This window comes from Moschus berezovskii, chromosome 12, assembly GCF_049115385.1.
Source record: "Moschus berezovskii isolate FMDL1 chromosome 12, NW_MosBer_1.0, whole genome shotgun sequence".
NCBI lineage: Eukaryota > Metazoa > Chordata > Mammalia > Artiodactyla > Moschidae > Moschus > Moschus berezovskii.
In genome coordinates, this window is record NC_142471.1 from 15,795,665 (window position 1) to 15,822,217 (window position 26,553).

Genomic DNA, 26,553 nt, shown 5'->3' on the forward strand with positions numbered 1-26,553 from the left:
CGTTTCCTCCAAATTTCTGGAACTTTGGGACGGCTCCAAAGACACCTCCCACAGCGCCTTCCCACACACGCTCAGCATCATGTACACTCCCCCTCCTTCAGGCTGGGATGAGCATGGTCTGCCTTAATCCAAAACCAAAGTTTTGTGTTCTCTGATTCATCCAGATGAAGCAAAAAAAAAAAATTCACTCTTTTCTGACGGAATAGCTCTTCATGATTCCAGATTCAAGTGGGGGTGATTTATCTTTGTCCCCACCTTTGGCCAGCCCTGAGCTCTGACTTCTGAAACCCCAGCTCCACACAACTGCCAAAAGCACAATTCAGCTTCTCAGCTGTTCTGTAACAAATAAATAGCAAATGTGCTCAGGAAAAAGGGAGCCTTGGGTGCTGGGTCTCCTCTCAATTTCCACCTTCCCCAGATCTCCCCCCAGCAGTTCTTCATGATCTTGTTAATTCTTCCACTTAGCTTCAGTGAAGCTTGCCTGAACTATCTAATTGTCATTTTCAAAAAGGGAAAAAGTATACATAACTTTGCAAGGAAAATAAATCGGTAGGCCCTTCCACAAAATAAATTATTTTTTGGGTGTTATTTTCTTGTCAGCCTCCTCAACACTGAGGACAAGCTCTCACCTGAGTGGAGGGCTCCAATACGAGGCTTCCTGCCTACTTAGAATACCTCAGGGGCTAAGTCTGACCTTCCGAGATTTGATTCCTAATAGCATCATGCTGCTTAAAGTGTTAACACCTTTGAAAAAATCTAGTTAGGAGGAAGGTTTAAAAAAGATGCTCCATGAATAAGATAAAGGAATTCTTGAGGCTCTGCAGTCAACCTGCAAAATAAAAATCCTTTTTATAAAAATTAACCCTTTCTTCTTTGAGGAGTAAAGAATATTTAACCCAAAGAAAGAATTTATTCTAAGCTGAGACCTTATCATAAATTAAAAGGAAAATAAAAAAACAAAAGGAAAGTAAAGATAATTAGTAGTAGGATATATCTCTGTATTTTAAGGCAATTACTAACTGGGCTGACTGTAAACTTTTTAAAACGAAAAAAAAAAAAAATTACCTAAGAAATGCAAAACACTGCGACATTTATAACTGCAAAGTTTTGAAACCATCTGCACAGCATTTCCAGTGATAGTTCAAGTCCCTCTACAGTGCAGCCAACTATCTTTCAATCTCCAAGATTCACCTTTTCAACTAGAAATAACAATGCTTACTTACCTCTACCCTAGTGAGTAAAGCAACTTCTCACTCCAGCTTCATCTTATTATTTTTCATTTCCTTCTCATACTTTTACTTTCTACCTGCATTTCTCCATATTTTGTCAAAGAAGTCAACAGCCCTGACCCTTGCTCTTACATTTTGGGGAATCCAGGCTGGCACATTAACTCCAGCCATAATGGTAACATACTACACACATTTTTGGGAAAAAAAAAAAACAACAAACTCAGTGATCTGTGAAGACTAAAAGAACTGCCTCAAGTTTACTGTATTTTCTAATCATAATGCAAATTACATTGGCCTGAGAGATTTCTGGCATCCTGCTAACAGGAAAATTCTGCCTTATAATTTGGCCTCTGGTGGTTGTGGCATTTAAAATGCAATAAACACATCCCAGAAGCCCTCTGCAGATGTATCATGAACACAATGTATAAGCCCCCTGTTCCATGAAAAGAAACAAAGAACACACAGAGCTGAGAGTCAGATAATGTGGAATGAAAAACAAGGAGAATGACAAAAAAAACCACACAACTCAACTTTGCCCCAAATGTTCTGTTAGCTACTAGGTGACGGGCAATTTTTCCGCTCGGCATTAATAGCCCTGAAAAACTAAAAGCCAAGAGGGCCACTGGTCGAGCCAGCTTAATGAAGAACATATTTCAAGGTTTCTTCTCCCCTGCCACGGGAGAACAAGTCTTCACCTGAATGGATGTGACAGCAGTGTTCGCCTCGGTGCTTTAAAATGAACTAAACAGGGTTTCATACATATTTATCACCCTGACATGTGATTCTGCTGCCTGAACAAACAAGATCACTACACTGCCATCTTAGCGACTTGGAGAACTTGGAGTAAAATCTGTATGCCTCAGATTCCAGCATGCAGGCTTGAGAAGAGAACTGGGCCTCTACGCTCACTTCTAGGGCCTGAAGACAAGTCTGCCCTCCACGGATACTGCCTTGAAGGGACTAAAGAAGGGCACACCGCAGAAGAAAACCTGCCTCCGTGCAGAAGGGAACGGAAGGAGACTACTACTCCAGGTTGAGGGGCGGGGAGAGAGGAGGTACGTGAATGTCAGCCTTTGTCTAGGTCAACGGGCAGATTCAGGGACTTCTCGCAAGCCTTACTCTGTTTCATTCCCGTGCGAACACAGATGGAAGAATAATGCTCTTACAGAACAGCCTTCCGAACGTCTCAGCTCTGTATCACTTGGCAGTGGCGGCTTCAGCAGTGGTTTTTGCCCACAACTTCCTTCCTTCCCTCCATCTATCATCTTTCCACAGATGCTAGGAAACTGCAACTGCTGTAATTCCCAGAGGCGTTCTCACCTCGGGGACCAAGTCAATAATAGGAACAATAAGTCGTGCCACTTAACAACAGATCCAGAAAACTTTTGTCTTTGAGTGCTTTCCGCCATCAATAAGAAAAATGTGTCTCCTCAGTAAGAGAATGAGTACCATCATTTCTACTATATTAATAGCTACAGTGGCATTGTTTTCTGAGGACCAGATCCAATTTCAAATGTGACTCTACAGGACAAGACTACAAACTTGTTATTTTAAGGTCTAAAATTTGAAAACTGGATTAGAATGAAAACCAGAGATATAGAATACTCGGTACTCCTATCTCAGTCCTGTTCCAGGCTTTTAAATAAAGAAAAATATATATATTCATTAACTTTTGGCAGCAGTATTGGTGGAGAAAAGTGTAGGCAACAATTGAACAGGGCTTCCCAAGAGCAGGAAGTGAACCTGATGCGTTGGGCTTACATAAAAGCAAGTGAGAAAATCCACAGGGGCTAAAATAGCTATCCACCTCAGCAACAATAGGTCTTCCAGTTGGTATTGGTGGCCGGTGCTTAACTGTGAGCCAGAGGAATTAGGGGTTTTTTTTGTTTTTGTTTTTAAAAGCGGCCAGTGGAATGAATCGTATCACAGCTGACAAGACAGTTAAGCCAATCATAAGAGCATTTTTTTTATGCTAGCTCTAAATGAACAATCTGGGTAGTCCAGAATCCTCCTGACTTTGCAAGGAAGGGGCTCCAGTGCACTGCAGTCTATGCGGTCTATAATAAACTGATGCAATTATGATAGTGAAACCGGGTAAGACCCTGCAGGACCACCCTAGGGACAGACCTCCATCTTACCCCGCCCCCGGCCTTGGCCCCCCTGCCTCTTGTTTGTAGAAAAGCTTTAAATTTGCTCTTTGGTTACAGACCAGATTTAATTTAGAGAAGTGAGAAAATAGTCAAGCAAGACAAAATAATAATAGTTAAGCCATACAACAAAGACAAAGACCTTTATTTTATTTCCTCCTCAGGGCTATAAATAATATCCTGAGCTGAGTCCTTGAGTTGTTGTGCAGATACTAAAACCCCCACTAAAGGTGGAAGAAGTTAGCTGCATGCTGACCACCAGTACACATAAATCCCAGACTGGTTGGAACCAGACTGATGGCTGAGATTCCTGAAACATCACTATTTCCTCACCATCAACCCATCAGAGAATTGTGCATGAGCTGATCATGCACCCTGTATCTCTCTCCCCTCAATGTCTTTCAAAACCCTTCCCGAAAAGCCATTGAGGAGCTCGTGTCTTTTGAGCACAAGCTGCCCATTCTCCTTGTTTGGGGCCCTGCAGTAAACACTGTATGTTCTTTCACCACAGCCCTGTCAGTGGACCAGCTTTGCTGCACATCAGGTAAGCAGACCCCAGTCTGGTTTGGTAACAACTGCAAGACTGTGAGCTCTCAAGTTCAGTGATACAGCTGGAGGTTTCAAAACATAAGAACAAAATAGGTATTTAAAAAATTTTCTTCTTAGGAAGTAAGATGTTTTCTAATTACAAAAGGAATGCATGTTGCTTCTACAAACTGAGAAGGAAAGGAGCACAAGAAAATTAACATCCCTAAGCTCAGCACCCAAGAATAATTACAGCCAACATTTCAGAAAATAGTCTTTTAGACTTTTTTTTCCTAGCACAGATATTAAGAATCAAATTCTGATGAAGAATTTGATCACAAAACATTCCTTATACATTTTAATTACAAATTATGATTAAGCAATAAACATCTCTTCAAGGCATTCCAGAGCTGAATTTAGTTCTAACAGCTTGGCATTAGACTAGAAGGCTCCTTTTTAGGACAATTCTTACCAGTCAAGTCATCGATCCCATGGTCCAGGCTCAGAAGGAAGCAGATTTTTCAGACAAGAGTCTTTGCAAAACCAAGGTATCTATCTAGCAGATATACACAAAAATAAAGGAGGGAACCTGCATGCTGTTTTGTGCATGTGTCTTTGTTATATGCTTCAGACAGGATTAACATATTTGGAGGTGGTCAACCTATCTTCCAAACATGATCTTTTAACAGGGCAGAGAGATTTCTATTCATCTACTTAAATACATTTGGTTCAGTTTTTAAAGGTATTCGATACCATCTGTATCATGGCAGATGGGAAAGGAGGTATCTCCTTTATAGTAATAATCTCATTTTGTTCTCAAGACCAAAGAATTCCTTTGAAATGCACATAAAAGCAACACTCAGTATCAAAGACAACAGCCACAGCACAAGCAACAAAACCAAAATTGCTCCATAAATAGCCTCTAAGCGGCCTGTGGGTGAAAAATGTTAAACACTTCCCTGGTGAACAGGTCAATTTACTCCTCTGTCCATCAGTGCCACCAGCAGCACGGTTTCTCTTAGTAGGCTATCATAACAAGTTCTTATCCAGAAGCAAGCATCCTAGAGAGTCATATTAAAGTAATTACACAGTTGGAAAAGTCTATTGGTACCAATTACTCTAAAAATCTTCCAGATGGAGATTAGTTCTACCACACTGGGTGGCAGAAAATGTGAGACTGCAACAAAGGACTGGCTGAAATCCTTCAGGAAAGCCTGGGGGATGGGCACAGCAGGCCTACGGCCCTTCTTTCCAGCGGTTATACAAGAGCCTGCCAGCTGGCCAAAGGTACAGGGATTTACCACAAAATGGCGAGGAGCTGATACCTGGTGTCTAAAGTGAGGGATCACTATCATGTCACAGTAGGCACAGCTCTGGAACTTGCCAGAGACCTCAACCTCACACTACCTGCCACCTGCGTCTTTTCAAAAGTCTTAGAAAGAACCAGGAGCATGGAATAAGGGGTCATTTCTTATGGATTCAGTTTCAGTTTGAAAAAGTTATTGGGGCTGGGTGGTGGGAATGGTTGTACAACAGTGTGAGTGTACCTAATGCCACTGAATTATACACTCAAAAATGGCTGCAGTGGGAAACTTTATGTCTATGTTATATCTACTTTTGTGAAAGTTGCTCAGTTGTGTCCCACTCTTTGCGACCCCATGGACTGTACAGTCCACGGAATTCTCCAGGCTAGAATACTGGAGTGGGGAGTCATTCCCTTCTCCAGGGCATGTTCCCAACCCAGGGATCGAACCCAGGTTTCCCACATTACAGGTGGATTCTTTACCAGCTGAGCTATGAGGGAAGCCCAAGGGTACCGGAGTGGAGTCTATCTCTTCTCCAGAGGATCTTCCCGACCCAGAACTCAAACCAGAGGCTCCTGCATTTTATTACTATATATACATGTGGAATTCCCATATATATGGCTTCCCTGATGACTCTGTGGGTAAAGAATCTGCCTGCAATGCAGGAGACACAGGAGACATGGGTTCAATGCCTGGGTTGGGAAGATCCCCTGGAAGAGGAAATGGCAACCCACTCCAGTATTCTTGCCTGAAAACTCCCATGGACAGAGGAGCCTGGTGGGCTGCAGTTCAAAGGGTCACAAAGAGTCAGACATGATTGAGAGACTAAGCACACACACTCTCTATACACACATATGTGTATATATACATAATATATGAAAATAAAACCTAGGCACCAAGTGGGGATTTATGTCTCAGAGACATGTTGACCATCCATTTGCCCATATTCTACAAGTGGGATTACTAATGAGCTACAGACCCACCTAGAACTCCCCAAACAACAGACTTACATCCTTATACTGAACACTTTGTTTTGACTGAGGGCGAACCTAAGACCCAGCCATGTGAAGACCAGGGCTCCACATTACAAACTACTTTGGATAACATTTTTTTGCATTGTCCAGTTTGTATTAATGTGTTACCCAGTCTCTTCAGAAAGATTCATGCACCTCAAAAAATTTGTTTTTAATATATGAAAAATTTTCTCCTGACCAAGCAAAACTATTTCTTTTAATGTAGGAATTCTGAAAAAATAATCTGGAAAAAATAATAATCTGAAAAAATAATTCTGGAAAAAAAAAACACGCCACCTACATTTCTCCAAGTTATAGCTTTATTTATGGGATGTTCAGAGTTTAAATTTTCAGTTCAAACCTTCTCATGCCAAGTATATTACTATAATTAACCTCTTTCTGTTGCACATGGCTCTTAGGCGTTCACTCTATCCAATAGCTTGCTTTAAGGGACATCAGTGTCCTTGGAAAGTAGGTGGGTCATGATAATAAGCTAATGAGAGGCTAGTTTAAACTACACATTACAGAACAACTCACAATGCAAATTATTCTTTCTAGAGAAAAAGAAGGCATGATCTGGCTAGGATATTGACTGCTTTATAATGTACTTTAATCAAAGATTCCAAATACCAATGAGTATGCAAGTTGAAAACAAAAAAACGTTTCTCAAAATGTTAAAAATTAGGGCATCTGATTACATACAAAACTCAGAAAAGGAAGCCATAATCATATCCTTACAGTTCTGAAAGCAACATGCAGAATAATTAGTCTAACGTTGCCAAGGTGTGATAAGAGTCAAAAGTCAAACTAATCTTCTACCTCATTTTTCCTCTAAAACAGATGCACAGGAATAAAGAAACATTTCAACACAGGAATTCCACCATAAATCTCCACTAGATAATACTGACCAGGATCTCTATCCTTCACATTGCAACAGCTACCATATAAATCAAATTTTGTACAAGCTTATAGTGGTATCTTTATTCAGTAATTAGGTAGGAAAATAAGAATAAAAAGATGGGGTAAAAGGTGCCTAGACCATTGCATGGTCTTAACACTAGAGTTTCCGGTCTCTTCTTCCAACATTTGATATGTTAGAAGGTAAGAGAAGAATTTAGGAAGGCTTTTTAGGCTCCAAATACCCTTTTGCTATAATCTCATTAGAATACATATTTCGATCAAATTAATGAGTTAAATTGTTAGTAATACCAGTGAATAGAAAATACAAGGAAAGATTTCTACCTTTTACAGCCACCTGAAAAAAATACCAATAATGGTTCTCTTTGGATAATTTTATACCTACTCACTATTTTGGACATGTTGTGTTAAATAATGAAAACTCAATGTCCCACTTGTTCTCAAGTTCATACTAAATAACCTGCATGATATTTGCCCTAAACAAATCTTACTTTTGTAATTAGGAAGCTTCAAGGAGAGGAAAACAAAACAAACAGGAGGGGAAGGTAGAAAAACCTAACTAGAAAAATAAAAATTTCTGTATGTTTTGTGTGTTGCTTCTATACACTATTAGTGATTAATGTTAAGTTTCAACATTTTTTATATGCTCAGTAACATGTTATTCACCCATCTGAACACAACTGATTGTGCATAATTTTAACTATCACAGATATATATATTTTTCTCCCCTCAAAGTGGCATTTCCCTTTGTATCTTCATATATTAGTTCAAAAGTCCCACTTCTGGTTGCCAAAAATGTCCATATATTCATAGATTCAACATAAAAGGAGAAAGAAATCTCACATTTGGCATTAATTCTCATAATCCCAAAATACTGCATACATCACTGACTCCTGTGCTAAGGCCTCAGGCTCATCAGCAATTTCTTAAAATGGTCAGTGTATAAAATATCTTACCTCACCTAAGCAAATGAGCTGGGAACCACAGTCTTGAGTATTACACTGCTGCCATCTTCACTTAGGTATTTTAATCTCTAAAAGAATTTTAGCTACAACCTCATCAGCAAATATTTCAAGCAAAGTGCTAGATCAAAGTCATCTTTTTTCCCCTAGAGAAGAAAACAGGCAGGGAAGATAAGAGGGGAGAAAAGGTAATTTACCTGCATCAATTTTCTGGAGAGCTCATTAGTAAGGAACTCTTCTTCCTTCTCGTAATTTACAGCAAGGGTTTCTTTCTCCTTCTGCAAAGCTTGAATTTTCTTGAACAAAGTGTTACTTATGAATTCTTCTTCCTGCTCAGCTCGGGCTTGCTGTTAAAATTTTCAAAAAAAAAAAGAGAAAAACAAAACAAAACAAAAATATGTTAAGCAAATAGGAATTTACTAATTGAAATATAGTTCTTATTTTCAGGGAGGGCACCCATTTTAATTAGAACTCTATTTTTAACTGTGAACCAATATACCCCAAGATGACAAAACAGAGGAACTGAGTAGCAACCATAAAAGTAAATGTTACCCCAAAGGGACTCCCTGTACTATCATCTTAAATGGACAGTGTGTCAGTCGCTCAGTTGTGTCTGACTCTTTGTGACCCCTTGGACTGTAGCCTGCTAGGCTCCTCTGTCCATGGGATTCTCCAGGCAAAAATACTGGAGTGGGTAGCTATTCCCTTTTCCAGGGGATCTTCCCAACCCACGGGTCGAACCCAGATCTCCTGCACTGCAGGCAGATTCTTTACTGTCTGAGCCACCAGGCAAGCCCTATTAAAGGGATATTTCAAAGAAATTAACAAAGATAGTTTGCAGTTTTTAGAAGCTATCCCAAATCAATCACCAGAATACAGAAACCTCCTTCTCCTGTGGCAGACGGGTCCAATGCTGAGGTATGAGTATCAATTCATGACAACTCTCCACAAGTCTCCTCATTTGAAGGGTTCAGAGTTAAAACACCTAGGTAACATCTTTTACTGAAGCAAAGAAGTACCGTTTACCAAAAGTAAAATCATGTCCTTTTCAAGATGTTACTGAAAGGGTTTGGGTATGCAATTTGAAAAGCAATACAGATAGACACAGATTAATTTGCTGCTGCTGCTGCTGCTGAGTCACTTCAGTCGTGTCCGACTCTGTGTGACCCCATAGACGGAAGCCCACCAGGCTCCCCCGTCCCTGTGATTCTCCAGGCAAGAACACTGGAGTGGGCTGCCATTTCCTTCTCCAATGTGTGAAGGTGAAAAGTGAAAGTGAAGTCGCTCAGTCGTGTCCGACCCTTTAGCAACCCCACGGACTGCAGCCTAACAGGCTCCTCCATCCATGGGATTTTCTAGGATTAATTTACATGTTCATTAAATACTTATTGGAAGGAAATATAGCAAACAGCTAAAAAGCAGCTGTTGCAAAGAGTCCAGGGGATAGAAGACAAGGATGCATGAGAGGAGTGTCGTTTTTCACTTATTTATTTCCCTACTGGGAATTTTTTGGAGGTGAGGGCAAGGACAGGCATTACTAAATGTTAAAAACAGAAGAAAAGGGCGTCAGGCATCCTTCAATGGAGATGAAAATATTCTCCCCTAGATTCCTCCCTCCACTTGTGTTTTAACAGAATAAACAGAAAAACCTAGTCATCCTTGCAGGAAACTAATTTTTTCAGAAAACAGGGGCTTGTTCCAAATGGACTCAACTCTCTTCAAAGTACCTTTTAAATTGCAACATTTTGATGCATGAGTCCCCAGTAACGCAGTCCTATTTCATCTGCCAAGTCCAGGAAGGAAAGAACTGCAGCAATTCCAAGCCTCCAACACCTGTCACTTACACAAGACAGCCAGAGGGCAGGAGAAGAAAGGGCACCTACCTGAAACAATCGCCACCTTTTATTGTAAAAGGTCTGACAGCCACTCCCAACTCGCCTGGCTGGGCTGGCTGGGATTGCCACCCCCACCTGGAGAGTCCTGCTTTCTGGGGAGTTCATCCTTCCTGCTCCCCATCACACGCAGGAAGGACGCCAGTGCCTGGAACTGCCTGCCAAGCAAATCTACCAAAGAAAGTCACGTGAATGTAGTACTAGGACTGAAAAAAGAGCTACATAGAAAATGGAAGCTTGGGGAGGAGGTCTGGCTCTCCAGTTATTTAAGACACCATCTGGCAGAGGCCGGGAGAGGTAAGCAACAAAGAACGCATCACCCAGCTAACAAGGTTTTATGACCAGCCAGGCGCACCCGGGGAGCAGGCCGGAGGTTCCCAGGGTTCCCTTATACACTCAGTAATTCATCAGCGCTTCTCAAGGTCGTGCTCTTTACCCAATGGTCAAGGGAGCACAGCCCAGGACTGGCACTTCCTCTCCCCTTTAAATTGACCCCAACTCGGCTTCAAAACTCGCAGACGTCAAGATCTCATACTAGTGCACTGGGCAGGAATCCAAAGCATTTCTTTCGGGCATATATGACACACATATCCAAGCCCGCAATCTGTTCGAGTTACCTGTTTTTCTGGTTTTGACTGACAAAGTTCTATATGATTTGAATTCTGATTATTCTAAAAGGGACAGGACAAAAAGGTAGAGAGGGGAGCTGTAATGCCTTTGCAGGTGATTCTGCACTTAAATTTCCAAAGGATGTTTACCATAAACTCACTTCATTATCAGACCAGACTCAACTTCTTGTGTGTTACCTGGCATTCTCTATTTAGATCACTGGTAAATTTACCCACAGTCCAGAAACAGAGAACCAGGCTCCAAGGCCCAGCAGACTACCACTCCCTTTGCACAGGGACCTAGAAGTGAGAATCTGAAAATAAGAAGCCACGCCCTAAAAGTTTAAAAATAAAAAGGATTGGGGGCAAGCTAGGTCTGTTCTGTAAGTGCCTTCCAAAGTAAGTGACGGTTGTGAGAGACCCAGGCTTTAGTCCACAAAACTTGTCACCATTTTAGAATGGCCACTTATTTCTAGGCAATAGAAATAGAAAAAGCCCTCCAAGGACCCACCAACGACATGAGGAACTGTTCTATAGAGGCTGGTTAAAGTGTATCTAATTTAACAAGGGATTAACCAGGCCTGACACAGACCTCCTTTCACTAACTTTTTGCACTAGGGACGGTTTCTCTGCTTCCCATAGCATCTAAACACACAGAGGAAAAAACATCTATCTGGGGGATAAGACTCCAGGTCCCCAAACATAAAACTAGTTCACCCTTTCTCGAACTGGTCACACAGCATTTTTAGGAATTAACTCACAAATGAGGGAACAAAACAGGGTGTTATATCCAATATGGCTCCAGAGAAAACGGTTTTAAAACTCAGCTCTAGTGTACTGATGACCCTGGGTAAGCATGATCATCACAGTAGGTGCCATGTATCACAGACAAGCAAGAAGTATCCATTTGGATTTTCCCTGCAGCTTTCCCCCTACTCTTTAGGCATTATCTTCTCACTCTTCATCTCAAATTCTGGCTTTTTCTTCCGCTTAAGTCCAAGACAGGCTTTCCAGGTGGCGTTAGTGGTAAAGAAACTGCTTGCCAATGCAGGAGATGTGAGAGACAGAGGTTCGATCTCTGGGTGGGGAAGTTCCCCTGGAGTAGGAAATGGCAACCCACTCCAGTATTCTTGCCTGGAGAATCCCATGGAAAGAAAGAGCCTGGCAGATTACAGTCCACAGGGTCGCAGAGTTGACCAGCCTAAAGTGACTTAGCACGTATGCACACACACACATTCCAAAACATATATTCCTTTTCATTTAAGCTGTAAAAGCAATCACTTTTCCAATTTATCTCCCCCAAAGAAGACAAAAGCTAAGTAGACCACAGCCTAGGAGCAAAACAGGCCACCTGCTATTTGCAAGGAGCTTGGGGTTGGACAGGTGGACAGACAGAGATAAAACCAGCTGACATGAAATCTCAGTTTTATCAATCTATTTCCCTTTTATCTGAAATGCTTGAAAATCTCAGCATACCTAAACACATCCAAATTCAAAAATCAAAATCTATTCTCAAAACTGAAAAAAAAACCTCAATCAAGGTTAGCTTCAGTTTAGTTCAGTTGCTCAGTCATGTCCAACTCTTTGCAACCCCATGAACTGCAACACGCCAGGCCTCCCTGTCCATCACCAACTCCCGAAGTTTACCCAAACTCATGTCCATCAAGTCGGTGATGCCATCCAGCCATCTCATCCTTTGTCAGCCCCATCTCCTCCTGCCCTCAGTCCCTCCCAGCATCAGGGTCTTTTCCAATGATTCAACTTTTCGCATCAGGCGGCCAAAGTACTGGAGTTTCAGCTTCAACATCAGTCCTTCCAATGAACACCCAGGACTGATCTTTAGGTTGGACTGGTTGGATCTTCTTACAGTCCAAGAGACTCTCAAGAGTCTTCTCCAACACCACAGTTCAAAAGCATCAATTCTTCGGAGATCAGCTTTCTTCACAGTCCAACTCTCACATCCATACGTGACCACTGGAAAAACCATAGCCTTGACTAGACGGACCTTGGTTGGCAAAGTAATGTCTCTGCTTTTTAATATGGTATCTAGGTTGGTCATAACTTTCCTTCCAAGGAGTAAGCGTCTTTTAATTTCATGGCTGCGGTCACCATCTGCAGTGATTTTGGAGCCCCAAAAATAAAGTCAGCCACTGTTTCCACTGTTTTCCCATCTATTTCCCATGAAGTGATGGGACTGGATGCCATGATCTTAGTTTTCTGAATGTTGAGCTTTAAGCCAACTTTTTCACTCTCCTCTTTCACTTTCATCAAGAGGCTCTTTAGTTCTGCACTTTCTGCCATAAGGGTGGTGTCATCTGCATATCTGAGGTTATTGATATTTCTCCCGGCAATCTTGATTCCAGCTTGTGCTTCTTCCAGCCCAGCATTCCTCATGATGTACTCTGCATATAAGTTAAAGAAGCAGGGTGACAGTATACAGCCTTGACGTACTCCTTTTCCTATTTGGAACCAGTCAGTTGTTCCATGTCCAGTTCTAACTGTTGCTTCCTGACCTGCATACAGGTTTCTCAAGAGGCAGGTCAGGTGGTCTGGTATTCCCATCTCTAACTCCCTAAACTCTCAAAAGAAAGATGAGCCAAACAATTATAAACTCTTTGTTTTGCATATGTTTGTAGAGTTGAAGACTGCAGAAATCTGGGGGAAATAAAAAATCTGTGATTACAGCTATAAAGAACAAACTAGTGGTTACCAGTGGGGGAAAGCGACTAAAGAAGGAAGGAAATAAGAGGTACAAACAATCAGGCATAAAATAAGATACAAGGAAATATTGTACAACATGGAGGATATAGCCAATACTTTATAATAACTATAAATAAACTTTAAAAAATTGTTAATCACAATATTGTACACTTTGAAATGTACATAATATTGTGCAGCAACTATACTTCTGTTTTATAAATGTGGTTATATTTTCATGTTCGATAAGGTTCTAACTGCTATGTTCAGAAGTTGAATGAATGCTCGCATTACCTTTTTCATTGATTGGTGTCTGCTACTTTGCCCCCCACCCAGCAGGGCTCACCTGACTTCTGCTGATGTGAGGAGCACAAGGAGTGCAAAGCAAATCTCAGTCTCCATCACTCTGTACTCACTCTACAAAAGTCTGATCAAAAAAAAGAAAATGAAAAAAAGAAAGGGACGGGTAGGGGAGACACAAGGGCAATTTACCAAGGTCTTTGGAAAAAATGTCAGCCCACTCCAGCATTCTCGACTTCTGATTAAAAAAAAAAAGAAAATGAAAAAAAGAAAGGGACGGGTGGGGGAGACACAGGAGCAATTTACCAAGGTCTTAAAAAAAAAATGGCAGCCCACTCCAGCATTCTTGACTGGAGAATCCCATGGACAGAGGAGCCTGGTGAACTACAGTCCATGGGGTTGCAAAGAGTCAGACAGGACATAGCGAGTAAACAACAAATTGGGAAAAATAAACATCCATCAAAAAATTCTTAGAAAACAATTATTTTCTCCTGAGTCACCTCATATTTATTTAGGCAACCATACTCAAATGAGTACAATTTTCTGCTGATAAGGAAATCATTCTGCCCCACTGCTATTATGAGCAGGGCACAAATTTGATAGGAGATTCCCCTGTGATTATTTAGTGCTTCTGTTCTCTATCAGTGATGTTCTGGACATCAAGGGTTAGTACGGAAAGGAGAATTTGAAAACTCTCAACAAGAGCGCTCACTACTGGCAAGAAAACCCAAGTACCAAGACCAAAATTATGTAAGATGATGCAACTCATCATCTGTCAAGAGTAAGAAAAGGATGGTTTCCAAAGCAAAAAAAAAAAAATACAGGCATTTATCTATCTGATAGCAGGCACAGGTAAAGGATATAATGAAGAGAAAGCTCAAGTGCCTACCAAGATTTTGCAACTGTTTTCCAAAATTACCTTTAATTTGAATGCTGTTTGCTTTAATAACAAAAAATCGTAATACTAAGATACCTTGGGGGTTGGGAGGGAGGCTCAAAAGGGAGGGGGAATATACACACATACTTATAGCTGATTCTTGTTGTTGTACTGCAGAAAACAAGACAGCATTGTAAAGCAGTTATCCTCCAATTTAAAAAAACACCTGGAAGCTCTAATTTTTAAAATTCAGGCAGACTGGTATTTATTATTTAAATTCCTTAAATTTAGGAACCTATTTACATACATTATTCTAATTATTTAAATTTATTATTCTGTTGCTTAGTAACTTACGATTCAAATTTTAACGATCTTAACACCTCAGTTTGAAAAAGCATGTGAAACCAAATTGTCAGGATGGCAGAAACCAATACCAAGCCAGGAAACCGAGTAACACTGTGTTCTCTCTCTGCTCTCATTTATGAGGTACACCATTGCCTGCATCGATTGTTCTGGGAGATGCTTAGCATTCAGTGGAGCTCATGACAGAGGGCTGGCACCTTTTACAAGATTAACCTGGACATCGGTCACACCCACGGGATTTATCAGAACAAGCTACTATCCTGCAATGGTCCTGCACTGGCTAACGTTTTAAGTGCCAGTAGCTCCCCTGGAGAAGGGAATGGCAACCCATTACAGTATTCTTGCCCGCAGAATTCATGGACAGAGGGCCCAGCGGGCTACAGTCCATGGGTCACAGAGAGTCAGACAAGACTGAGCGACTAACACAGACACACTGCAGTGGGGGTGACAGGGACGACATGCGACAAGCCCAAGCCCACACCTGTGATTCCTCTACTAGAAGAACTAAGGAAGTGATGTCAATTACATGCCTGAGAATCACAATCCTCTATTTAGGCCACGGAAGCACCAGGTTATCTTGTGCTCCCTGCACACACTGTGCACCAGCCCACAGGAAAAGCAATTGATAACTGATAGATGAAAGCATTTGTATTATTTATTTCCTCCCAGGATTCTCAGCAGATCACTAAGTACATGGGGTCAGAAAGGACTCATTATTAGCCCTCACAAGTGTGCTAAGCTGCCCCAGACACCGTGTTCAGGCCATTGTTCCAGGACTGCAGGGCAAGGGCGGAAACAGCAACAACAGGGGACTTTCGGGACAAGAACTCAGAGAATCTCGATGTTAAAAAGGACCTTAATGGTTAACCAGTTCCATCAAGCTGCAAGGCCTCTCAAACCAGCTTAGTGAAAGACCAGCCATCACCACCAGTCTGCAGGGGACAACACGTGCACGTCCTATTGGACACGAGCAGAAACAGCTCTACGGACAAGCTTCGCCCCATGAATTCAACAACACCCAGACTGGTCCATGCCCAGTTCAGGAAGATAAGTGCCCTGGTCACTTGCTTGGATACAGAGCAATGAGAAATTGCTAGGGAAGTTACTAAATGTTTACAGTGAATGATGGGTTAAGAATTTATCTCCCCTTGGGCCAGTGACACACAGAACAAGTCCATAGGCCAAACTTTGCACAGTATGGCTTGGGGTGGAGAGGGGGACAGTGCAGACATGCCATCAGACTCTGGAGTCAGGCTGCCTGGTTTATAAGGCGCCTACGCCCACCTCCAGCTGTGTAACCCCAGCTAAGTCACGGGACCTCTCTGGGCCATGACATTCTCCTCTAGAAAGTGAAAATAATAGCACCTCCCTCCAGGCTGGCTATGAAGATAAATTCACACAATTCACATCAAGAGCTTATCATGCTCATACCTTGCATGAGTAAGCACTTGAGAGACATTTAGCAGAAGAGCTTGAAGGGGGGTATGTACAGGATGATTCATGAGAAAACAGTGACATCTTAGGGAATTCTCGCTTCATTTAGCTAAAAGGGGCGATGGACCTATTTGCAAAAGCACAAATAAAGACAGAGACGTGGAGAACACACACACGGACACCAAGGGGGAATGAAGGAGTAGAGTGAATTGGAGGACTGGGAATGACATATATACACACTACAAAACAGATACCGAACGAGAACTTAATGTACAGCACAGAGAGCTCAACTCAATGCTCTGCGAGGACCGAAATGGGAAGGCAATCCAGAAAGAGAGGCACTGTCTGCATACACATAGCTGAGTCACTTTGGTGTACAGCAGAAATTGGCAAAATATTGTAAAGCAACTATACTCCAATCAAGATTTTAAAAAGAAAAAAGGAGAAATGGACACAGTTGTGGCACAGAAAAAAATATATATAGTGGAAGAATTAAAAAAAAAAACAACAACATGATTTGTATGCACTGTCATAAAAAGATGTCTAGGGACTTCCCTGGTGGTCCACCGGTTAAGACTCCGCGCTCCTGACGCAGGGGGCCTGGATTTGATCCCTGGTCAGGGAACTAGATCCCACATACCACAATTAAAGATCCCAAGTGCTGTAACTAAGACCCAGTGCAGCCCAATAAAGAAATAAAATACTTAAAAAGATGTCTAGCAAAAAATGGTTAAGTGAAATAGAGAAAGTAAAGGTGGGAGGGCCCTACATTGAGCTCCCAGACAAAAACCACACACCAAGGACACAAAACACTTGTCAGTCAGTTAACAGAAACTGTTGATAATTCCACACAGACACTAACCGCCCTACTCTCATGATAGGCAATGGCTGCAGACCTCCAAATTCTCATAAACCATAAAATAATTTTACCTAAAACATGTACAAACAAGAAGACCAAAAATATGGAAGATATCAATAGATATAGGAAGGAAAATGAAAAGATTTCACGCACAAGTAATTGTAAGACTAGGAAGAAAAACAAGAAAGAGAAAAAGAGATGGAGTATTTAAAAAGATGATGGCTTCTATACAATCTGAGAGTACCCCACAACCAATCCAGTGAAAGACTGTCCAATGGTTAGGACTCGGCACTTTCACTCCAGGGACCTGGGTTCAATCCCTGATCTGGGAACTAAGATCCTGCAAGCCGAGGGGTGTGACCAAAAAAAAAAATAAAATAAACCCAGCTCCTCATCCTGCGTTTGTTTTGGCCGAACCTGACCACCCTATCTGGTTCCCAAGTGGCTCTCTCTTAAAAGTTCAGGTTTGGGGGTACAGCACCATACTCACATCCTTGCCCCTTCTTTGGCAAAAGACTGCTGTTCAAGATAGCTTTCAAAAAGTTTCTTTAGTATTACTTTCTCATTTTTTCCTCTCAAAATTTTTTATCTCCTACTGCAACAGTTCCCAGATCTTGTAGTATACAGGAACACTGAGTTTCGAACCATGTCCCCACTGTTGTGACACAAGCAGTGGTCAGCCTCAACACTACTTCTAGAAGCGCCTCTTCCCCCAGTAATAAACTCCCAACCAGAACCGCTGACAAGTAAAAGCAAACTATAGTCATCAGATTTTTAAAATGTAATCCAACACTCATGACACAGCATCTCTTACACAGGAAGCTCTATGTGGATATGGCAGTGAATACCACAGACATTGCCCCTGCCCTGAAGGGATATATAATCCTTCCAGCAATTAAAGAAAAGCAACACAGTTAATCCATACATTTAGCAGTTGGCTTTGGAATACTCTTAGCTCTATAAAACAGCCTGAAGAACCAAGGAATTTAAAATGAGATTGAGTGGTCAGATGGTAAAGAGTTTGCGTACAATACATGAGACCTGGGTTTGATCCCTGGGTTGGCAAGTTCCCCTGGAGAAGAGAATGGCTACCCATTCCAGTATTCTTGCCTGGAGAATTTAACAGACAGAGGAGCCCAGTGTGCTACAGTCCATAGGGTCGCAAAGAATTGAACACAACAGAGTGACTGATACACACACAACATAATTAACCCTTACATTTAGCAACTAGCCTCAGAATAATCTTAGGCATATAAAATAGCCTGCAAGAACCATGGGATTTAAAATGAGATTGAGATGCACAGAAACTGGAAAATACTGAAAGAGATGGGCATACCAGACCACCTGACCTGCCTCTTGAGAAACCTGTATGCAGGTCAGGAAACAACAGTTAGAACTGGACATGGAACAACAGACTGGTTCCAAATAGGAAAAGGAGTACGTCAGGGCTGTATACTGTCACCCCGCTTATTTAACTTATATGCAGAGTACATCATGAGGAACGCTGGGCTGGAAGAAGCACAAGCTGGAATCAAGATTGCCGGGAGAAATATCAATAACTTCAGATATGCAGATGACACCACCCTTATGGCAGAAAGTGAAGAAGAACTAAAGACCCCCTTGATGAAAGTGAAAGAGGAGAGTGAAAAAGTTGGCTTAAAGTTCAACCTTCAGAAAACTAAAGATCATGGCATCCGGTCCCATCACGTCACGGCAGATAGATGGGCAAACAGTGGAAACAGTGACAAACTTTATTATTCTGGGCTCCAAAATCACTGAAGATGGTGATTGCAGCCATGAAATTAAAAGACACTTACTCCTTGAAAGGAAAGTTATGACCAATCTAGATAGCATATTAAAAAGCAGAGACATTACTTTGCCAACCAAGGTCCGTCTAGTCAAGGCTATGGTTTTTCCAGTGGTCATGATGTATGGATGTGAGAGTTGGACTGTGAAGAAAGCTGAGTGCCGAAGAATTGATGCTTTTGAACTGTGGTGTTGGAGAAGGCTCCTGAGAGTCTCTTGGACTGCAAGGAGATCCAACCACTCCAACCTAAAGGAGATCAGTCCTGGGTGTTCATTGGAAGGACTGATGTTGAAGCTGAAACTCCAATACTTTGGCCACCTGATGCGAAGAGCTGACTCATTTGAAAAGACCCTGATGCTGGGAAAGATTGAGGGCAGGAGGAGAAGGGGATGACAGAGGATGAGATGGTTGGATGGCATCATCAACTCGATGGGCATGGGTTTGGGTGGACTCCGGGAATTGGTGATGGACAGGGAGGCCTGGTGTGCTGCGGTTCATGGGGTCGCAAAGAGTTGGACATGACTGAGCAACTGAACTGAACTGAGATGCACAGAAGAAAAAGCTAAGTATTTTATCTACTATGGTAACAAAAGAAATGCCCTAGTACATGAGCACCCATACACCTGTTGAATAATGAGGAGCATAATCATATATGATGATATAAATTCTATATTATACACATATATGTGTGTTTGTATATATATTTATAAATGAATACTTAACTCTATGGACTCTCTCTCAGTAATAAATGATAACAGCACTCAATGTGAAGGAATGATTATATTTCTGGCACTGCAGCAGGCTCTTTCATACAGTCTCTCATTTCATCCACACCTTGGCTCCACCATTTCAGCTCTACATCATACAAGGGGAGACAGGAGCGGAGAATGGCCAAGCAACTTGCGCAATGATCCAAACTACTAAATATCAGGGTTACAATTCAATCCTCAATCCTGGACTAGCTCCAAAGCGCCGAGTCCTTCTATGGACCCCACTATCCAAGAACAATGTCTTTCACTGGTTCAAGAGATGTAGAACCAACCAAGCTCCAGAAGGCAAACCCGCTAACTACTAACACCAACATCATCTGCACTGTCGCACAGTGCCTGAGCATCCCAAAGCAGCTCACCTTTGGGAGGAGACATCCTGTAATTTCCTTGCCTGAACAAGGCAACAAAATGTTAAGTGAATGGCAGGTGATCTTTTAGAACTGAAAAGAGCCACTTTCTGCCACTGCTGCTACAAGAAGGAGACCACATGTATCCTGGTGGCACACGCATCACATGTGTACGGGAATGTGTTGCTTCCGGGTGCTAACAGGAAGCTCTTCTCCCCTCCTCCTTCAGACAGTGAATGAAGGGGTAGTTTTCAGGGCTACAGAAAGGCATGTCAAGGAGACCAGGGGGACAGGTTTGCCTTAAGCAGGTCAATGAGGATATGGATTCAAGTCTACAAGGAAGAACTGCAGGATAAGAAAAGTCACATGCTAAGTAGAAAAGAGTTAAAGTAGTAGGCTGAACTCCTATCTTCTGGAAAACTGTTTGCAAAGGTAGCTCTGGGCTGGTGACTGAGAACTTGGATTTGGGGTGGGTTCCCATCAGGATGGTGAAAGTGGCTCTACTGTGTCAAAACTTTTCAAACAAAATGGTCTGTGGGACTTTCCTGGTGGTCCAGTGGTTAAGAATCTGCCTGCTAATGCATGGGGCATAGATGCCCTCCGTGGTCCAGGACGATTCCACGCACAGGGGAGCAACTAAGCCCACGCATCACAACTCCTGAGACCACACGCTCTAGAGCCTGCGCTCCACAGCAGGAGAAGCCGTGACGACGAGAAGCCTGTGTCCTGCACTAGAGAGTAGCCTCCGCGTGCTGCAACTAGAGAAAGCCCATGGACAGCGATGAAGACTCAGTGTAGCCATAAATAAATTAAAAAAAACTAAAAAGAATTGGTTTGTGATGAACACCTGCTTTCCTGAAGGAGTCTAGAATTTTGGTGTATGTTAAGCAGAGGGTACCTACAGGACCAGCCCCCAAATAAAAAGCGTCAGTGCTGTGTCTCTTAGTGAGCTTCCCTGGTAGACAGCATTTCACAGGTGCTGTCACGACTTGCTGCTGGGGCATTAAGTACATCCTGATTAGCTCTCCCAGGAGAAAACTCCCAGAAGCTCGTGCCTGGTTTCCCCTGGACTTCACTCTGTACTTTTCTCCTCTGCTGATTTTGCTTTAAGGCCTTTCACTGTAATAAATCTTAGCCACAAGTATGACTAGATTCTGAGTCCTGTGAGTTCTCCCATTAAACCAGAGGGTGATGTTGGGGACCCTTGACAACCCTGTATCTAAAAAGAATCCCCTGCTCTGTAGTGACCTAAATGGGAAGCAAATCCAAAAAAAGAGGGCTTATATGTATACATGCAGCTGATTCATTTTGCTATATGGTAGAAACTAACACCACACGCCAACAAAAATTAATTTAAAATTTTGTTTTAAATATAAAAAAAAAAGAATGCCCTTTCATCTTTCTAAAGCCACAGGGAGCCATAGAACAGAGCACACCTCACACCTACTGTGCCCTAATGATCTCAGTGCAATGGTATAAGCTATAATCCAAAGACCTGAATTTAAGTGCAACCTAAGATGGACCTGAGACCACTTAGCCAGAAAAATCTCCCCCTATCTCCAGACTCTGGAGATCATTAAGGCACTTCAAACAAGCCAAACCCGTCTCTTGAGTGGACCTTGGTTTTTCTTTTCTTCCCTGCTATGTGCCCATGCAATCTATCAGAAAGCCCCATTTCTAACTGAAACAGATCCAGAATGTTCCTTTCTCCTCATCACCTAAAGGGCAGAACTGGCACCACCAGTTCTCTTCATGTTTACAACAGCCGCCTTGCTGGCCCTGCTGATTCTTCTACTCTTGTTCTCACACAATCTACACTCCAGCCAGCATCCACAGTGTATTAGAGGCAGAAAACTGATCACTGCCCTGCTTCAAGCTCTCCAAAGACTCCTCACCATCCTCAGAAATAGTGATTTCCTCCCAAATCCACCAGTCCTCCCACCTGTGATGAAGCCTCTGCCTGCCTTCTGCTCAAGCTCACAACACATGGTCCACACCAGCAAGCCTATTCCCACCCAGGCCACGGTCACGGTTCCTGCGGGGGGAGTTGGCCACCTGTCATTTCCCATCTCCCCAAGAGGCTGGCTCTATGCCGAACAGAGTCAGCCCTAAGTCGTCTGCCCCCCACCCCCATGACCTTGCTTTCTTTTCAGCAGGGGATCCACTGGGATTTCTTTTTCTCTTTTCTTTCGTGTTTGCCACCCTGCCACTCCTCACTAGAAGACGGGCTTATGAGGCAGGGCTGGGTCTGCTGGGGCCTGACGTGGGCTCAGAGCCTAGAACTGCACCTGGCAGAGGGCAGCCACTCAGACGCCGGATCAACGTGCTTACAGGCAGGAAAACCTCCTCTTCATCTTCGGGCCTTTTCCCCCTCCCCTCCTCAGTTGGCCAGCTCATGGTCAAAGCATCAGGAAAGGTTCTCAGGACAGAGCAAATGATGGAGGTACTATCACTGCTCTTGGAGGAGCTCACAGTCCAGTTTCTCCAGACCCTTCCCAGCCCTTCATGACCCAACATCAGCTCTCACAGACGCTGTCACTGCCAAACTGTAGCCTGTGCTTGGCAGCCTGGACTTCCATCCTGTTCCCCCATCGTCGGTGCTGCCATGCTCCCGCTGCACCCGACAGTAAGCGACGGACCACCCACATGCACTCCCTCCTTCCTAACAGTATCTCCCACATCAGAGCTGAACACGTGTCCACCAGCTGGACTACACCTCCCAGCCTCTCCGCCAGCTAGGTGCTGCCATGAGACTCATTTCTGGTCAACAGGAGGCAAGTAGAAGTGGCAGGCGATAACTCTGGAGACACAGCTTTAAAAAGGGAAAAGGTTTCATCTAGGCTCATGTCTGCTTCCCACAGGCTGGAACCAGACCTGGCAGATAGGAGCCGGCTCCCACCCCAGAGGCCAGGTTTACCACCCCCTCACAGTGCCCCACTGGCAAGAGAACAACCTCATGGAGCCCTGGGCGGTTAAATGGGAGCAAAAGACACACAGAGCCACCGAAGTTGTGGGGGGAGGTGGGGGGGGGGTCAGGTCTCCCTTTCAGCAGTTCAGCATCTACTGTAACTAACACAATTTCTGAAATGAAAACTCATCAGTATGAGAGGAGAGGCAGGTCTAAGTTTAGAAAATCTCCCCCAAATTAAAAAGACAGAAAGCTACAGCAGCATTATGATCCCATGAACAAAGGTTTTTAACGAGGACATGTAAAATGCACTCATTTAATAAAAAGTATAAATTATAACAAGTGTATTATATAAATGTATATAAATACCACACATCCAAATCACTGTAAATATTTTAAAAATTAATAAAAGTGCACCCCAGAAATGTTAAAAGTGCCTTCAGAGCTGTTAAGTGACTAATTTGTCATACAACATCCACTAGTCTGAGAGCATCGCCTTGTACATACTAAGCACTCAAGTACTATAAAAATAAATGCTCATCTTGGATCTGTATTTGTGTATGTACACACACACACCCCTACCCCTGGCAGGGACTGCCTTGCAGGCAAAGAAAGGATTCCCGAAACCCAGTACCAAGAATTAATTGTGCTTAGTCGCTCAGTCGTGTCCAACTCTTTGCGACCCCATGGACTATACCCTGCCAGGCTCCTCTGTCCATGGGGATTCTCCAGACAAGAATACTGGAGTGGGTTGCCATGCCCTCCTCCAGGGGATCTTCCCGACCCAGGAATCGAACCCAGGTCTCCCACACTGCAGGCGGATTCTTTACCATCTGAGTCACCAGAGAAGCCCAAGATTGCATTAGCATCACCAAATAATAATTTAAAAACGGGGGGCGGGGGAGGTGGTGGTAGTCAAAACTACTGATGCCCAGCCCCTTCCCTGGCACTCTGGGCCAGCTCTGAGAAGGGGGTCCAGAGGTTCTGGCCAGCAGTCCAGTTGGCAAACCAGGAGCAGAAGAATGGACACAGTAGCAGACCTTGGAAGACCTCAGAACTGGTCTTGGATTTGCTGTTAATGTCTAATGAACCTCAGCAAGCTTCCTTCTCCCCTAACCAGACACTCACCCTCTGTAAAATTGGAGATAATCTTTTATGACACAGCAGTTGAGAAAAATCAGTCACCTACTCAAAAGGGACTCTAGGGAAAACCTGTTGTCATGGGAGGAACTGAGGCCATGCAATTGGGCTGCTCAGGAGGGAAGCAAGAACCAGAGCCAAAGATCCCCTTCCCCCATCAGGTTCTCTTTCTCCATCACCATCCTGCCCTGGGGGTACTGGGCATCCTGCTTGGAACAGTAATTTCTATGACATCCCCCAAACTCAGCTGATATCTGGCCGCAATGAGGACAGTGCTGTGATTGAACGTAAGAGAAAACAACTTTCCCCGCAAGGACAGCAGGCCCCTGGACCAAGGGACTTAGTTGGGAGGAGGGGAAAGAAAAGAGAAAGAACAGATTTATTACAGAGAAGCAGAAGACTCTGAAGTAAATAAGCAGTCTATTACAAAAAGCATTGTTATCCATCCCTGTTAGACCTTATACATTTGATAAAAATTGGTGCATCATGTTATAGGGCTTCCTGATAGCTCAGCTGGTAAAGAATCCACCTGCAATGCAGGAGACCCTGATTCGATTCCTGGGTCGGGAAGATCCCCTGGTGAAGGGAAAGGCTACCCACTGCAGTATTCTGGCCTGGAGAATTCCATGGACTGTATAGTCCATGGGGTCGCAAAGAGTCAGACACGACTGAGCGACTTTTACTTCACCAGATAGGTTTACTGTGTCCCTCCACCACACTTATCATATTGTAAGTATTCTTTTTGACTAAATGTTCCTCTGAAGATTTCTGATATCACAAATGTCCCATCTCACTGATAGGCATCTCCCTGACATTCCAGATGTTTTCAACACTTCTGCCCTAAGGACTGTTACAACGAACATGCTTCAGCAATGTCCAATACTGTTCTGGATGGATGTTCCTTCTAGCAGCTTTTGGTAAGCAGTTACGACATGGGAATGTAAGCAAACTGCTCCCACTTTCGCAGCTACGAAGCTGTGTCTGTCTCCTCTGCTGCTGCTGGCGGGGAGTGGCAGCCAGTTGACTCCCCACTCACGCTCTGCTTGCTTCTTCTAAGGTAGCTCGGGGTTTGGCTTCTGTGCTGACGTTCTGTGGACGCCAGCCCCTCTGGGGAGGGGAAAGGCATGGTGCTTTGGTTAAACCGAAGCCTGGCTTTGTGACTTGGGGGCTGTTGGTGTCTAGAGAGGATCTGCTTTGCTGTGAGGGAGACAGAAGGTTTCACATCAAGCAAGGGATGAATTTTCAGAATAAAGTTTCTATTCTGGTTGGCATGAAGATGTGGTGGTCAAACTAAGTCAGCGTCTTGATACCTCGGGTTGAGTCACTTTCCAGATAGGGAAAGAGGAAAAAAAAAATTAGTCCATGTGTAGTAACTCTCCCTTGACAGAAGTGTCCAGAAAGCTCACTATAACGAATCAAGGATCGATTGGGTCATTGATCCAAATCCAAGAGATTTTGAAAACCAAAAGCTGCACCTATTGGGCAGGAAGCCAACCAGCCTGACCTGCGTTCATTTGGTGGTGAAGCCTGACCCAAAAGCACATGAGGCTACTTGCAACTTTATTATGAGCCCTTGAGTGGGCTGCTCATGCCTGCTTGTGCGTTTGATGATGGACCACTGTTCCAACCCAGTGGAGGTGTTGTGCTGTATGTGACAGATGCTCAGTGTGACCTTTCCACAGCCCACCCGGTTATTGGCTAAAAGTGTGCCCCCCGACCCCCACCACAAAAAAATACACTGAAGGCCTAACCCCATGGTACCTGTGAGTGTGGCCTTATTTGGAAATAGGGGCTTTGCAGATGTAATGAAACTGAGATGAGGTCATTAGGATGGGCCCTCATCCAACATGACTGGTGTCCTTACAAGAAGGGGAAACACAGACGCACAGGGACAATGCCACGTGACTGCGGAGGCAGAGACTGCAATGCTGCAGCTGCAAGCCCAGGAACGCCTGGAACTACCAGAAACTGGCAGAGGCAGGAAGGATCCTCCCGCAAGGCTTCCGGGGAGCACAGCCCTGCCAATGCTTTGATTTCAGACTGTTAGCCTCCAAAACAGTGAGAGAATACATTTCTGTCATTTTGTGTGTGTGTGTGTGTGTTTGTTTTTTTTTCATTTTGGCTGCACTGGGTCTTCGCTGCATGCAGGCTTGTACCCTGTAGCAGGTGGTAGTTCCCTGACCAGGGTTTGAACCTGTGTCCTCTGCATTGGAAGGTAGACTCTTAACCACTGGACCACCAAAGAAGTCCCAAATTTCTGCAGTTTTAGGCCACCAAGTTTGTGGTACTTTGTTATGGCAACCCTGGGACATGAAGACACATTCATTCCTCCCACCCAAAAGCCTTAATTCTCAAAGACATCTGGTCCCAAGGAAAAAGGGTTGTGTAAGGGTCATTTCAAGCATTGTTTTATTCTGACTATATCAAAGTAATGCTTGGTGTCATTCGTTCTT

At 43.4% G+C, this 26,553-nt stretch overlaps 1 protein-coding gene across 1 annotated transcript in view; it reads right to left on the minus strand.

Annotated features, from left to right (window-relative positions):
- CCDC6 (coiled-coil domain containing 6) overlaps window positions 1-26,553 on the minus strand; it is a 112,443-nt gene that overhangs the window by 49,360 nt on the left and 36,530 nt on the right. Inside the window, exon 2 of the mRNA XM_055425668.2 lies at window positions 8,296-8,445. Within this exon, the coding sequence (XP_055281643.1) occupies window positions 8,296-8,445 (150 nt within the window). The remainder of the gene's footprint in view (window positions 1-8,295; window positions 8,446-26,553) is intronic.